Source organism: Calonectris borealis, chromosome 6 (assembly GCF_964195595.1).
Source record: "Calonectris borealis chromosome 6, bCalBor7.hap1.2, whole genome shotgun sequence".
Classification (NCBI taxonomy): domain Eukaryota; kingdom Metazoa; phylum Chordata; class Aves; order Procellariiformes; family Procellariidae; genus Calonectris; species Calonectris borealis.
Window position 1 is genome coordinate 29,692,555 of NC_134317.1, and position 15,313 is coordinate 29,707,867.

The 15,313-nt window shown below is 39.1% G+C and overlaps 1 protein-coding gene across 2 annotated transcripts; it reads right to left on the bottom strand.

Annotated features, from left to right (window-relative positions):
* Window positions 1–630: 630 nt before the first annotated feature.
* On the bottom strand, window positions 631–14,783 carry CMKLR2 (chemerin chemokine-like receptor 2). Of its 2 annotated transcripts, none has more exons than XM_075153968.1 (2): window positions 14,494–14,783; window positions 631–3,437 (listed from the first exon to the last, which is right to left on the bottom strand). In XM_075153968.1, the coding sequence occupies exon 2, from the start codon at window positions 3,419–3,421 to the stop codon at window positions 2,369–2,371; it is 1,053 nt and encodes a 350-aa protein (XP_075010069.1). In that variant the 5' UTR covers window positions 3,422–3,437; window positions 14,494–14,783; the 3' UTR covers window positions 631–2,368. The 2 variants fall into 2 exon arrangements, with proteins under 2 accessions (XP_075010069.1, XP_075010067.1); XM_075153966.1 differs by lacking the exon at window positions 14,494–14,783 and adding an exon at window positions 9,805–9,932.
* Between the last annotated feature and the right edge of the window lie 530 nt (window positions 14,784–15,313).

Here is a 15,313-nt window from a genome sequence, read left to right on the forward strand (position 1 = left end):
TTATTCTTGAATGAATGGTTGATCATAGGGCTATGTCCTATGAAGTTTTTCTATAGTATCCTTTAGCATGATAAGATAGATCCCCTTCGTCTGGCTTTTTTTCCATTGTGGTGGGTTGAATGAGCATTCCTCAGTCCAAGCAGTGTAGAACTGCTGGTATTGTTTTGGACAGTCTTTGGAAACAGAAACCTAGAGCATTATCTATTTTGTTTAAGTATCTTCCATTACTCTTGCAGAAATGATTTGGAGATAATTCTGTAACTGATCTTGGTGCGAATGAGGTAGTAGTTGCAAAATTGTTAATCCACTTAATTCCACAGACCAGGGCTGACTTTAGCCTTATTCAATTGTATTCTGTGTCTCTGTTGTCTACTTCAGGGGAGGCTTTCTGATAATTTATGCATGACAGCATATGTATGTTCCCCCATTTGAAAATCAATCTCTTTACTGTATATAGCAATATGTGTGCTCATATAGCTGACATGCAAGAAGAAAGCTGACATAAACCTTAATGCCTGTAGTAGAAAGGGTCAGGGCTTGCTTTCATCTTCGAAAATCTTTGGGAAGGAGCTGTTCTAAGAATGGACAGTCACTGCATATTGCTGCTGGGAAAAGCAAACGAACACACTCTTTGGAAACAACAAAATTTTATTACTTCACTTGGAGTACAGTCAGGAGAGTAGTACTAATACATCATTCTTAGAAAGATGTCAGGCAACATGTGAAGAAAGACTGCAAAATGTTTGATTTACGCACATTCAGCAGCACAGTGCCAAAATATTACGATGACTCACTATGTACCAGGCAGCAAATGACTCAAAGGAAGAGTGCTGCTTACCACCTTTCCAGCCCAGAGTGAAATACACTGAAATTCCACTGATCCTGCCTGACTCTCCCAAACTCTGAAACCAGAGCCCAAAGAAACAGTTACAGACCACAGACAGTTTCTATTTGTACAGCTACCAATACTGGATGTATTCATGCATGCATATATATATATATTATACAAAAGCAAATATATTTACATATAAGGCCTCAATTACAGTATAAATGCTACTTAAGTGTGTTGGCAGGCCATAGAAACTAGGTTGATTATCTGAAAGAGAGTTTTATTCTACATACCTAGGCCAATAACAAGGAAAAAACAGTTCAAATTTACCCAAAGCTTTATGCTTTTACTCTTAGTGGAGTTTTATCCCACATTCAACTTTTTAATTAAGTGGTATTGCATCAGAAATTGTTCCACTCCACTTAGCACGTATGTTTGCATTGCTGCATGTGTGATTCTACAGCAGCCAACAAGTTGGAACAGAATACAGCATAACCGGGACTACTACATCTCTCTTATGGGAGGGGACTCCACCTCCTGGATGTACTGTCTTGCCTCTCATTTGCCAAAGCAGCCCACATTTGGCTACAGACTTGTAACAGAATATTGTTGAATTCACTCTGCCCATTTTTAGAAGATTGGCATTAAGGTAAACAAAATGTTATATTATTTCCTTACCTTTGTTTGACAGAGCAATAAAGAGCAACCGATAGTTGTAAACCTCTTTAAGCCTGGAAGTTTAAACATGGAAAAAGAAAAAGTGTGGCAGGAGGCCTTTAATCTCAGCTTCTGTAAGAAATATTTTCACTAACTCTTTGCACATCTCAAATGAGCCTAATACCTATATGAAACATCTGTTCAGTATTTTGCACCCAATTAGTGCTAAAAGCGCAAGAGTGAGTGACCAGAAAACACAGGATCCCCTGCTTTAGTTTTGAGTATAAGAACACTGGGAGAAAACAGATTTTATTTCCATATTTTTCTTTTTTGACAAGAGAAGGCAGCAATTCAGTGTTCTCTGTCTTGGGATTCTTCTCCAACTGCAGAGTGGAGCCACCGACAGCTTCACTTAGCTGGGATGTAGCCAGGTGATTCCTACTTAAGGCAATACTAGATCATCAGGAGACTCATGACCTATTGACTTACGGCCACGACCTCTTGGATGAGAATGCCCAGATCAAGAGTGTTATCAGTGATGGCAAGGAGGAATATTTTTATTATGTGCTCTTTTGATATCAATGAGGTATGGAACCACAACAAAACAAGAGGAGTACAACAACATTCCTGATCAAAAAGCCAGCTGGAGCAATTCCACTTAAGCTAACAACTTTCAGTTCAGGCTGTGTGTGCATTGCAAGTACACCACACCCAAATGATGTGTCCTTTAAAAGCCTTTCAAGGAAAGCAGCAAGTGCAATTAAGACAGCTGTTTACATAAAACTGTATATGCAAAAATGCACATCTGACTGGCAGATGTGAAGTCAAGAACACCTCCAAATCTCCGTCAGCTATTTTGGAGAGGGATGGTGACAAGGGCAGTCACTGAGCAGTTTCACAATAGTGCACAGGCGCATGGGTGTTGTCTGAGCTCCACAGCTGCTCGCTGACAGTTCCCGAGCGGCTCACCTCCCACAGTGCCAATTTTAGCACCTCAGAGACTGTCGTCTTGACCTGGGCCTGGAACTTTTTGCTAATCAGAACGTAGAGGATTGGATTGAGGCAACTGTTGATGAAACCAAGGCCAGTGGAGAGGGGAATGCCATCCTGCAGTAAGTCATGCAAGTTTTCATCGTGGTGGGCAGACAGCTCCACAATACTGAATATGTGATATGGTGTCCAGCAAACAAAAAAAGCTACAACTACAGCAATGATGGTCCAGAAAAGCCTGCTGGAAGTCAATACAGTTCTCCTCTTCACTTTGACAATCAGCAATGAGTAGCAAATGACCATGGTAACTAGAGGAAAGAGGTAACCAAACGCAAGCCTCACCCAAATGAGAATGTGATGTGTCAGCAAAATAAGTTCTCTGTCATGCACATGGAAGTTGTTGTAGCAAATGGTGACATTGTTGAGAACTGTAGCTGTGTCTCTAAAGTATAAGGCAGGGCCACCAATAATTGCAGCTGACATCCAAATGATCCCACTAAGAATGAGGGTGTTCCTTACAGTCCGATACTTGTAGGAAAAGACTGGGTGGACTAGGCGGATGTAGCGGTCAAGGCTGATGAATGTCAGGAAGAAAACACTGGCAAACATATTAAGAAGTGCAATGAATGAATTCATCTTGCAGAGCCACTTCCCGAAAGGCCAGTGGAAGCCCATTGCCACATATGTAATATAGAGGGGCAGGAAGAGAACAAAAATGAAATCTGCAATGGCCAGATTGAGGAACCAGAGTGTAGAAACAGATTTATCCCACTTAAAGCCCATAAACCAGATGACGATGGCATTACCTGGCACTCCCAGCAGAAATGCCACACTGTAAAAGGAAAGGGAAACCATATGGGCAATGCTGAGGGAGGACTGGGGTGATTCATCTTCCTCAGACAGGTCGTAGAAATAAGAGTAGTTCTCAAAATCTTCAAATGTCATGTTGCACAGTTGCTTTCTGGGGAAGAAAAGAAAAGGAACGGTCAAAGGAGAAATGTTTTACTGCACTGCAAATAGTAACCTGCAATTCCTTTAAGTTCTTGGTCATTAAAAAACCCAAAACATTGACTTGGTTTCACGTATCTATCACTTTTCAGCTATCAGTTGCTTAGCACAAAGCTTGTGGAGTATTTTGGTCACAGGCGTTTCAAGAAATGCTCAAATCATGACAACACTTGAAATCTTAAGGAACTCTTTTCCTTGCATTTATTTCTTAACAGAGAGCACTGAGCACAGTATCACTCATAAATTTCTGGAAGGTCAGCTGCAAAGTTTTACTGAAGTGTGAATTTTCTATTCTTTTCTAGTTGGGTTTCATATTTGACTGCTCTGTTCCTATTTAAAGCAAGTTTTATGAATTATATCTGTCAGAAATCAGAGAAGCACCAGGCATCTATGTAGGCAAAAAAGTGCAGTTAAAATGCCAGGAAGCCATTTTTTATAAAATTACCAGCCACACATAACGCAAATTATAGTTCACAAAATAATAGACAGAGATTTCTCCAGCAACTGAAAGTTCATGGGTTTATTGCTCTCTATCATGTATCTACCTTTGTATCAAGGATTGCTGATTTTCAGACACATTCAACATATTAGATTTCCTTAACGCAGCAAAGGATGTAGAGAAGGAGAGCTGAGAAACAGGTAATAGATGAAAGAAAATAAAGCTTCCCAGGAGAATAAGACACACTCTAAGAGCTATAGATGAAAATATGTGTGTCTTTTTTTTTTTTTTTTTTTAAAGACAGAACGACAGTCTCAGTTTTCTGTTGATGCAAAAGCTTCTGGAACTTACAAGTACAACATGATTTTTCACATAGGAATTTTTTTCTAAAACTGGAAAGGAAGAGTGTGGGAAGGAGAGAAGGGGGGGCGGGAAGGAAAAGATAAACCAAAAGAAAAACCCAGAAAAAAAGAAATTAATGGGAAAACAGACAGCAAACAGAGGTTGAACAGGAAAAAGCACTCAGAAGTTATGTACGGCCATAGATGGCCACAGTCTGACAAAAGTATCTGCCATGGTCAAAACAAATATTCTGCTAAATTTTGTTATCATTTAAAGCTATAGTGTCTGGCTGGACTCAGCTGCACTAAAAACCTGTCCCTGAGAGCAGGATATAACCAACCCATTAGCTGTACTATGAATGAGCTCACTGGTATACTTCTGAGCACTAGCTTCGTTCAAAAACGGAAATTCAGTCCGCGCTTTTGGAACCCAGCCCTGCATTCCTGTAATTCCATTAATTTTAGCATGCTAAGGACAACAGGAGCAGGGTCTCCAGAGTACATTGCCTGCAGAACAACATCTGCAAGCTGGTATTCATGTACATACCTTTCCTCCAAAAAAGTAGTTTGCTTATTTTGAAAGGATTACTCACACAAGTGAAGCTACGCATGTGCACACACATTAGCAGGATTAGATTTCTCAGTTGTAGATGGATAGACAAGGTTAAAAAAAAAAAAGTTGTGTAATTTTATATCTCTTGATTAAAAAAAATATGTAATAAGAGTCAATACAGCCTGTTCTGCCAAGAGGCTACGATAACATTTGCCCTTTGTAATTTACATCAGGCTGAAGGAATGTTATTTGGTTTGCTGTCCTGACAAAATGATACTTATTGGGCTGCATTTATGTAATTACATGCCCCTTGGGGGTAGATTCTGCATCAAATACCAGTACCACCCATCTGAGTCATTTTTGCAAATAGCTTAACATCTGCTGAGAAATAGTATAAACAAGGAGCAGTACCACTAACATCTGGAACAACATTACATTTGGACAGTTTCAGAGGACAGTCAGGTTAATAATTGGATTTTTAAGTGTCTTTGCCTATATACAGAACTATACTTTCAAATTGAATTTATGCAATTAAACAAAAAAAAAAATCCAATTTTTCAGACTCCTGCTGATTAACATCCTGTATTCCAGTCACTAATCAATTTTGCTTTTAAGTTTCTCAAGAGCTAGCACAATGCAACAATACTTGGATTCAAACATTTCCTCCCTACATGTGTAACCCCTAAACCTTTTTTTTTTTCCTAATGGTGCTAAAAAACATAATGACAATAACAAACATTTGCTTACTGCCCAACAATGTTAATTTTATATTTAGAATTTCAAAGATGATGTCTAGCAGGAGAAAGAAAACATACCTAAATAAATACCAAATATTTACCAAGCCTCCTGTAGTTTAAAACTCCTCCACTGGAAGAGCACCCCTCTAGAATGCAATTATTTTTCCAAGCTTATATTTTTTCTTATCTCTAACTCCTAGTCTTCCAATGCAGTAACTCTTCAGCAGTGGGGGCAAAAAAGCAGGAGGAACATTGCTTACCATTGCTCCCAGCGCACAGATGCTGAAACTAGATTCTATGGCTAGGGCTCAGCAAAGACTGACAATTACACATGCAAAGCCCAGAAACCTTTACCTCTGACATCCTTATATATGAAGCACTTCTGTAACAGGACTCACGGTGTTAAGCCCTGCCCTGAAAAAGATAACCAGTAGGTGATTTTCAGTGGAGCTATGCTGGTTTACAACAATGAGGACCCAGATTTTTTCTTCTGAGATAATCGTTAACCATCAATCAGCAGGGATGTTTCTTTGTGTTCTTGAAACACACATAGTCCCAAATACATGAGTTTGGTTTTTATTTATTAATAAACTTTCAGAGGCAGACTTGTCTTGCAGTTCAAGTCTAAGTCTTGAAAGTGAAGAAATCTAATTCTATTCCTTATTCTGTCACTGATTTCCTGTATGATCTTTGACAAATGATCCAGGCTGGAAACACTCTTATGAACCTGTCTGCAAACGGAGACTCAGTAAGGAAAACAAGACTTTTTGCCAGCAGTTTCTGCTTGGCTTTCAGGCCAACTGCCAGAAAAGGTAAGGGAGGTTTGGTGCAATTCACTAGCTCAGTCCCTGCTGGTCTGGGGTTGCAAAAAGGAGCCAGAGGGAGGAAAATATTTTTCAATAAACAGGAAAGTGTGGTTAGAGGCCTGGCAATAGGACTTGGGGGCAGCCACAGGTTACAGAACAGTGTTGTACTGCATATGGATGAATATAACCAAGTTTAGACTTTTTTTTTTAAATAGTAAACAGCCTGTGTAAAGTGTACGCTCAGCAGTTGTTTGCTGGAGTCTGTTCCTGTTTGCTGAGGTCACAAGCAGCTCTGAAAACTGAGCCTCCTTGATTCAGTCGCGTAATTATGAATATAGTTGCTTAATTTTAAGCAAATAGGTTTCAGAATGCTTGACCAGGAGATTTCATTTCCTGTCCCCTTCTGCAAAACAGAAGTTAATTACTAAACGACTTCATAGGAATATCACAGGCTGACACTTGGTCCTAGTGCCTTTTAGATCCTGGGACAGAAAACAGAATTACCAAGAAATACAGATCATTAGGAAATATTTCTAAAATACAAAGCCACAGAACTGCTGGGAAGAGACTTCACCATGTGCTACATGAACTGTCTTTCTCTGAATTTCAACAGTAGCTTTTTACTACACGTACCTAGAGTTTGTTTTCTCTGCCACCATTACAGCATTTCATAAAGTTGAGCCATAATGACAACTTGGACATATGATTGGATCTGCTTAAAACAGAACAGCTTTTGTCACACTACAAATGGCTTTATGGTTATGACATGACTTATATGGTTATAAGTAGACCAGTACTTTGGACTCTATTCATGGCTACGCCACATGCATCCGGTTTGACCAGGGGAAGTTGTTTGACCTCTCCACACCTCAGCCCTGAGGTCAGTGGAATGGCTTTGGAATGAAATTACATTGGGTTTTCAGCCTAAAATAGGAGAAAACAAACAAAACAGTTGCAATTTCCACTGACTTCACTTGATGCAAAATCTTCCTGGGGGTTCAAAGTTCTCTGGGCACCATGCAAGTTAGGGTCCAACTTAATTACACCGGTAGCTTATGTCACATGTTTGGGCTACAGCCCACACAACCTCTCTCTCACATTTGGTCCTCATTACTTTTGAAATTTGCAGAGAGGTCCAAGGGAAGAGCTTATTCATTGTCTATGTTAGTTAAAAGTTAATAAAAATATTTGAGGGGTAGTCCTGAAATCTATTTGTTCAGTGTGATAAACAGTGCTCAGAGCCTCTGGCCAGCTAAATTGATTTCAGAGGTCACAATAGTGGGTCCTGACTTAATAGGAAAATTATGGTTTGTGGAGTTGGCTGTCTCAACAGTTAACTTCATAGAGGGAATATATTACACAAACCCTCCTTTTAATGTCTTTATGAATAATTCTGAGCATATTACATTCCACATGTATGATCTATGGCTAAAGAAAAGCTTATTTAATTGATTCACTTCAACTTTTGTCATTTGCAAGAGTCAAATGCTGGAGAACAACTAGTTTCTCAAAAGATCACCTAAAGCCTGCTTGTCATACTGTGTCTCAGCGAGTTTGTCTGGATATTGAATTCATTCGAGAGGCCTCAAAAAAATTTCTTGGAACTTTTGAGGTGCTAAAATTTGAATTTATCTAGCTTCAAAAACATAAACATGAAATTCATCCAGTACTTTATCTGTCAAGTTCAAAACATAGAAGGCTGAGTAAGTTTGTTAGGGGTATATACATATTTCTGCCAAGTATTTTACAAAGACATAAGAAAAGATCCTAAAACTCCCAAGGAATACTGATGAGATTACAAACCATCATAGACTCATATTTCTCCCTCAAAAGAACAAAGCCAAGATGACCACTTGCCTCCATGTGGAAACGTTCCTATAGCAGGAAGTGCCTGATACACCCATACTACAAAACTAAATCATAGCTATGCTATAATTTAAGCCTAAAGCTGGCCCTGCAGACAAAGCTACTAGGAAACAAGCATTTTAAGCTAGTATACACAAAAGCAGAATCAAGGCTTGTGTGCATGTTTTCTCTTTCACAGATACGTACAGAAACGCCTATCCCTTGACTATCATTTTAATGATCATTAGAGATAGGGCAACAAAATGACTTCGTAAGCCGTCCTGAATTCAACAACTAGAATGGGTCAAAATAGATATGATATGTGACTGGAAACCTTTTCAAGCCACCATATAGATGTATTTGTTCTAGCAGACAAGACAAGAATGCAAATAACCATCATTCTCCATTACGTCTCTCACTGAAGCAGTGTTAGAAATGCATACGCAATGTACTAGCTAGACATCTCCTAAAATTTATACCAAAACCAACTTTCTTTGAGAAAGGCCAAACATGATCTTATTAGTCATAACACACAACTTCATCTGTGGTATTGAAGTCATTTGACCAGGTAATGGCCTCAAAACATTTTACACAAAGTGAGTATTACTGCAGGATTAACAAACCCTTACAAAGCAACTCAATTAATATTGGTAAAGCAATGATTTCAGACCAGCACTTTTGCTGCCACAGAAATGTTAAACAAAAAATGGAAAACCCAACTTTATATCTAGATAATGCTGCTGTAATAGGAAAAGTATCTACAGTAGGTCTGGCCTGAATATAACAAATCATCCAGACAACTGCTGCAATTGAGCGGCATACCATTTCCACAATCAGGTAACTCATAAATGTCTGCATATCATCAAAAGTGATTTATTTTCATGCTGATCCCAAGCACCAAAGCCTCCATCCCCAAGAAGACAAAGAAACTCAGATGTCCTCAGGATAGGGGGGGCACACTTGGTAACTGTGTAGTTAGTGCTTGCTCCTGCTCTTATTCCCTTCCGTTAATACAGCTAAAAGTAAAAATATCTTTTTTAATATTCCTTTTGAATGTAAGGAGTTGCTGTAACCACTGCAAGTCTATCGTGACCACAAATGTATTACAGCAGAGTCAAGAAAATGACAGATGTGAAACACTTAAAGTGGCCCCATTCTGGGGGGGCAGGGAAATCTAAGCATTGTTACAAGTAGGTAAAAATAGAAGTTTAGGTAAACAGTGCCACTTGAGATTTAAAATACGGTCTTATATTGCATATGTCAGCACTGCCGAAGTATTTACATAACCAGTCATTACACCTCAGTATTCACAACCCTTAGTGAAAGTGGACTCAAGTGAGAAGTATCATCAGTCTGGTTTACAGACGAGAAGGCTGAGAATGACCTACAGGAAGTCTGATCAAACCAGGTGCTAAACCTAGAGTCCCTGCCTAGTGGTTCAACCACAGTCCTATCCTCCTTTTTTAAACATAACACTGTCCCCTCACTCATGATGGAGCGGACAAACCACAGCCTCACCTCTGGGAGACCCTCCCTTTCCTGAAGGGAGGCTCTCCCCTGTGCCGTCATGCCCACTGTGTTGGAGGAGCCAGCACCTACCCAGGCAGCCCTTGCAGATTCTGGTCTGTTTTCTCTTCACTGAAGAGAAAAGGAACCTCTATCTCCACCATTTGCTTGTCATATATGTTAATCTGTCTCCGCAGGCCCAGGACATACCTAAGAGCCATTAAGCACACCTCTCAGATGACAAAGCCCGGCAGGTACACCATATATCATATTGGCTGTGTCCTCAGCATGTAAGATATGCACACTAATGAAGTATTGTTCCAGGCAAGTTTCACGTGTTTTCTATTCCTCCACAAATGCCAGCAGTATTTTATTTGGCTATAAACCACCATAATACCTAGAGTAATGGAGATAGCCGATTTAAAAATTTTAAAGCGCTTCAGCTTCACAGTGACTGGATTGATAAGATAATGAATGCTTGTATTTCTAATCAAGCATGGCTTTTTATGTTTTTCATGCAAAAATTGTATGGCATTTTTACTTCACAACTGTTTCATATATTTGTGATGAAAGAAGATTTAGACTAGCGTTCATATGATCATTACATGATCATGCAGCTCTGACCATGTTTTTTGAATGGTTGCACTCCTTCAGCAAACACATGCTTTAACCACAACTCCCTCCTAACAGGAAGTAGCAAAGTGAGAGCAGAGAATAAAGAGGGAATGCAGAGATTTCTTTCAGACTATCAACTGTTGTCTCAGCAGGCTGATTAAGGCCAATTAAACATATGTTAGGCAACAGCCATTCAAAAGTTACTGCAGGGTAACAGGTCATTACGGAAAAAATAAAATAACCCTTTCCAACAAGATACAAAATCTCTATCAAATAACACATAAAAAATAGCTTACAATCTGTTACACTTATGGTCCTTTTAACAAGTAGAGTTAAGAGCTAACCCCAGACAAAATTAGCAACACAACTCATTCCTGAAATATACCTTCTTATATCCTATTCTATTTTACATATTAATTTCCTAGTCACTTCTAACAGTATGCTTGGTTATGTACTGCCCACTAAATTGATTTCTGTTCTTCTAGGTTTATTCTACTATTCATTAAATCTACATCTGCAGTTTCTTCCAGCATGATTGTAATATTGCTATGGTTATGTTACTCTTGACACTTACTCTTGCATGGGTATATCAGAACCAAAATAGTGCTAGTATATAACCAAAACATTCCAGTTGATAACATACTTTATTTTGTCCTCACAGTTAATACACTAGGATCACTGCGTCCAGTACATTAAGGGTTTCTGCTTCGGTATCAGTGTTCCTCTAATATTGCTACTCATACAAAACTAATTCTTTTATTTACTTTAAGTTCAAGTCTAAAATAAGCACCGCCTGTATTCCTGCAAAACTGAAAAAATCATATTGTTAATACAATTTCAGAAGGGCTGGATATTTATCTATCTCCCTAACATGGCATTGGGAACACTCCCTAGCACTGATAAGAATGGATGGCGCCTATGATTAAGGTGTTAAATTAGGAGCTTGGAAATACTGGTTTTACAGGCTTCCCATATTACCTTTGCAAATCACTTCTATGTCATGTTGAACTTGACTCCACCAGATATGGTACAACACTCTCAGTTAAGAGTCTAGGACCTCAACAATACGTTACTCAGTTTTCTTAAATGGACAATAGTTCTTAACATTTCCGAAACATCTCATTAAAATGATGTGGGGCTGAGCTCATTAAAAGAGGATCACTAGGAAGAAGAAATGGGAGTGTAAAAAGCGGTATTACATTGATGGTACAAGACTTACTACTCACCACTTTCTCATCTAGAAGGCTTCAAAAGAGAATAAAATGTCTGTGCCAGGCTCACACTTGCTGAAAGAGGCAAGTATTTTATGTTGGGAAAGTACCCAAAGGCCCTAGCCTTTGAGATCAAAGCCTCACTGGATCTAGGCACTATAACCACATAATGAGAGAGAACTCCTGCCATGTTTATAATTAAACAGAATAAACAGACACAACAAGAGCGGGAAAGGAACAGAAGTATCTTGCCCAAAGTCAAACAGTAGATTCAAAGGCAGAGTTGGAGGCAGAATTCAGGGCTTGCCAAAAGAATGGAGAGGCAAGTATCTTTTGTGGATAGAGGGAAAAGGTGCTGGTTCTTCATACTTGTGCCTTGTGATTCTTGAAATACATCCTTCGAGAAGTATAAAAAAGGGACAAGACAACCTGGGCTGGGGAAGAGAAGTAGGAGAAGGCTGCAAACTCTCTGCTAGCTAATGTCCCTGGCAAGGGCTTGAGACTTGTAGAGTGCTGGCCTTTGCAGATAACCCTTGCAAACAAACCTGACTTGTAGCAATGGGTTTTGTTAGCTTCCCTTTGAGCTAATGAAAAAGTATTAGATCTGCAGCAGGTCTGTTCTGTTCATCTAAAGAATTGTAATGCTGTAAAATGGTGGGCCAGGCATAAGAGTGCTGCAACAAGCCAGCAAAAATTCTCTCTGGAAAAGAGCAGCCATGGCCTGATACAGGGCTTTTTGCTCCTGTCTCCAGGCCCTCAACCTCTGGAAAGTATTGAAGATACAAAGAGCACAGAATTAGCTGAGCTCCCCTGGAAGTACTATATGCTTCTTTTGAGGACACATGATTTTTCTTTTTGTCTCAGGAGCCTCAAGCACACCGTAAAAGTAGCAACAAGTGTGGGAGAGTTGATCTGTGCATGATGGCATCTTCCCTTCTAAAACCAAATGTCTCTTGGACACCGCCCACCCCAGTCACAGCAATCCCTTCTTCTGGTAACAGGCCATGAGAAACTGTTCCTCCCACTCAGCTCTGTTTTGCAAAGCAAGCAACAACAGAGCCCAGCACTGTTGTGAAACTGCTAGTTTCAGACTGAATGAACACAAACCAAACCATTATCAGAAATAATGAGTGAAAATTAGCCAGACAACCAGCCACCACAGTAAGAGAGACAGCTGAACTGTTGGCACATTCCATAAAACAAGATGAATAAATAAGCAAATAACAAGACTATTCAACAGACTACAATCCTCTGCAAAACTAGCTGCTTAGTGCTTGGAATAGCAACGTTATTAATAAAAAATTAATATCTAAGAACAGATCACAAACTTCAAGTGGCTTTTGAAAAACATAAGGAGAAGAAAATTCTTTAGGGCAACTGGCTTTGTTAGGAAACAGATACAAATTTTCCTCTTGAATCAATCCATCAGAAATAAACACAAATCTAACAGCATTTCAGAAGTTGCTCATTAGGTTGTCAGCAGAGAAGCAAATTCTTAAAATGAAAAGGAAGAATTTATAATGTATAGTACATACACATTGCATTATTGTCATCAACAGTTTTCCTCTGCCCCCACCAGTGCAGTAAAAATCTGTGGTTAGATCCTGCCTAGGAATCCTTACACAGAGTTTCCCTGACTTATGGTCCCTCTCCACAAAGGCAATTAGAGAATCCAAACCATAAATTCATTCTCCAGAGCCAAATAACTTCCACTACGCCACACTCAAAGAGATTCTAAGTACAATAAAAGTGGACTCTAATATGACTCATAGCACATACAAAGTCCCTAGGATTAAAGTAAACTTGGTAGGACCTCTATCCTGTCTGCCTGGCATAAGTGGCTGACAATGTTTTAAATTCAAGCAGAAGTTGCAGTGACATTAAACAAAAGTAAATTGGGTTATTAAAATATTTGCATTTCCTAGTTCAGCTGAGGCAAAACAATAATATGATGCTACTGAAAGTAAGCTGTCATAAGCAAGTTAATCCTGAATCAGTTTCTACAAACCTGGTCCGACAAATTCCTTTACCCTGACGTATCCTCACTCGCTCTCTTCTCCTTCGCTATGAATTAATAAACATTTAAAATTATTCAGTAATACAATTTTATTCAGCTAGAAAGCAAATGTGTTTTAATTCATAGACAATCTATACATCTTCTGTAAATCTACAAAAACAGGTCTGGGATATTGTTTGGTTTTGCAAGATCACATTTAGAAAGGCTACAGGTGACAATGACGTGGTTATCACTAAGTCTGAATAGGAGGTGGAATCCAGCCCTGTCTCATTGTATATAAGGCTTCAAATCTTCTTGTCACTTCCTAGGAAACATGCTCCCATGCACTTAATGACAGCTAGATCCACATCCTACCTTTTTCCACTATGGCTAGGGAAAACACACACACCTTGCAGCTCAGATCATAGAAGCCCTTTTTAATTCTGCATGACTGTAATTCTTCAGAATTATTTTGTTAATCTGCTACTTAAGTTGAAATGATTTCCAGTCTGTCTTCTAGAATCTCTTCAGATGAGAACTGATGCACTTATTTCTAATAATACTGAGAATTGTTATAGCTGTAAGAGACATACTATCCCTAAGCAAATCAAACAAATTAAAACCAACACACAAAGGAAGGCAGGGGAGAGCGAGAGAGAGATTTAAGTCAAGGTCACTTACCATTCTCTGACAGGATAAAAGACTCCTTGAAGGGTGTATAAGCACACTCAAAAGTCATTAAAAGTTAAATTCATACATACTTTCATATCTTTTCTTGCTGCAGGGGTGGTTCAAAATAATCTTTGAAATAAATATCACATTCCTTCTTCCAAGAAGCTCTTTTCGCCAGTATATGCTACACTACCTTACAGGATTTGCCTGCAAGTGGTGTAGCTGTAGAAACACATTATTTAGAAGGGAGGGAGAGAAAGATTTAAAATATAACAGAGATTGACCTACCTCGTTTAGTTCTTTGGAACAAAATGCACTGTAAATCAGGGATGTGAGCTCTGTAGCAGAAGGAAGAATGAAGTGATCTGCAGAGTTCAGAGTGACTTCAGTGTGATTCCAGCTGCTTCACTTGGCTACTGCCTCCTTCTAATAAAGCTGCAGAATGATATAACACCGTGTTTGTTTTCAGCTGAGGAAGTTGTTTCCAACTTCCCTTGGTTTTCTAGACCGAGTTTTGAAATATTGCCTTTCTGTATAATCCCAGTATTTCACCAAAAATAAATGTTAGACATGTGAATGAATCATTTTGGTCAGTGTCCAAGCAAGCAACAGATGTGGTGGCTGATGAATGGAAAGGGACCTTACAGTTGTAGGCTGCTTTTTGTTATGCAGAGAAGACAGTGAACAGTATTTCTTTGTAAGCACTCTGCTTTATAGAAAATAATATTGAATGAGCAGAAAGATGCTTAAAATGTCACACCAAAAGCATTGTTTTGTAACTATACAGTGAGATACATTAATTTTGTATTTATGACTAGTAGATTCACCTCCTTTTGTATGTAAGAGAAAAGTGAGCGCCTCAAAACATCTCTAATTAGTGCCTCTGTCTGTCAGTCAGTGCAACACTGGTCAGAAATTTGAACTGGGTTTCAGGAGACTTGGCTGGATTCCCAGTCTGTAAAGAGCCTGCTGAGTTTTTGTGACCCGGCCTCATGATCTCCATGTAGCTTGGTTTCCCAGTCAGTAAAATGGGAATATTATTCCAATAGTAGCTACATACCATAGCTTCACCTGACTCTGATGGTACTGCACTCATCATACCATTTTA

Coding starts and splice junctions, on each gene's coding strand:
- CMKLR2 (XM_075153966.1), bottom strand. CDS start 9,932: ATGGCTCTTAGGTATGTCCTGGGCCTGCGGAGACAGATTAACATATAT. Junction 3,438..9,804: donor AATCTGCAAGGGCTGCCTGG/GTAGGTGCTGGC, acceptor TTTCTTCCCCAG/AAAGCAACTGTGCAACATGA.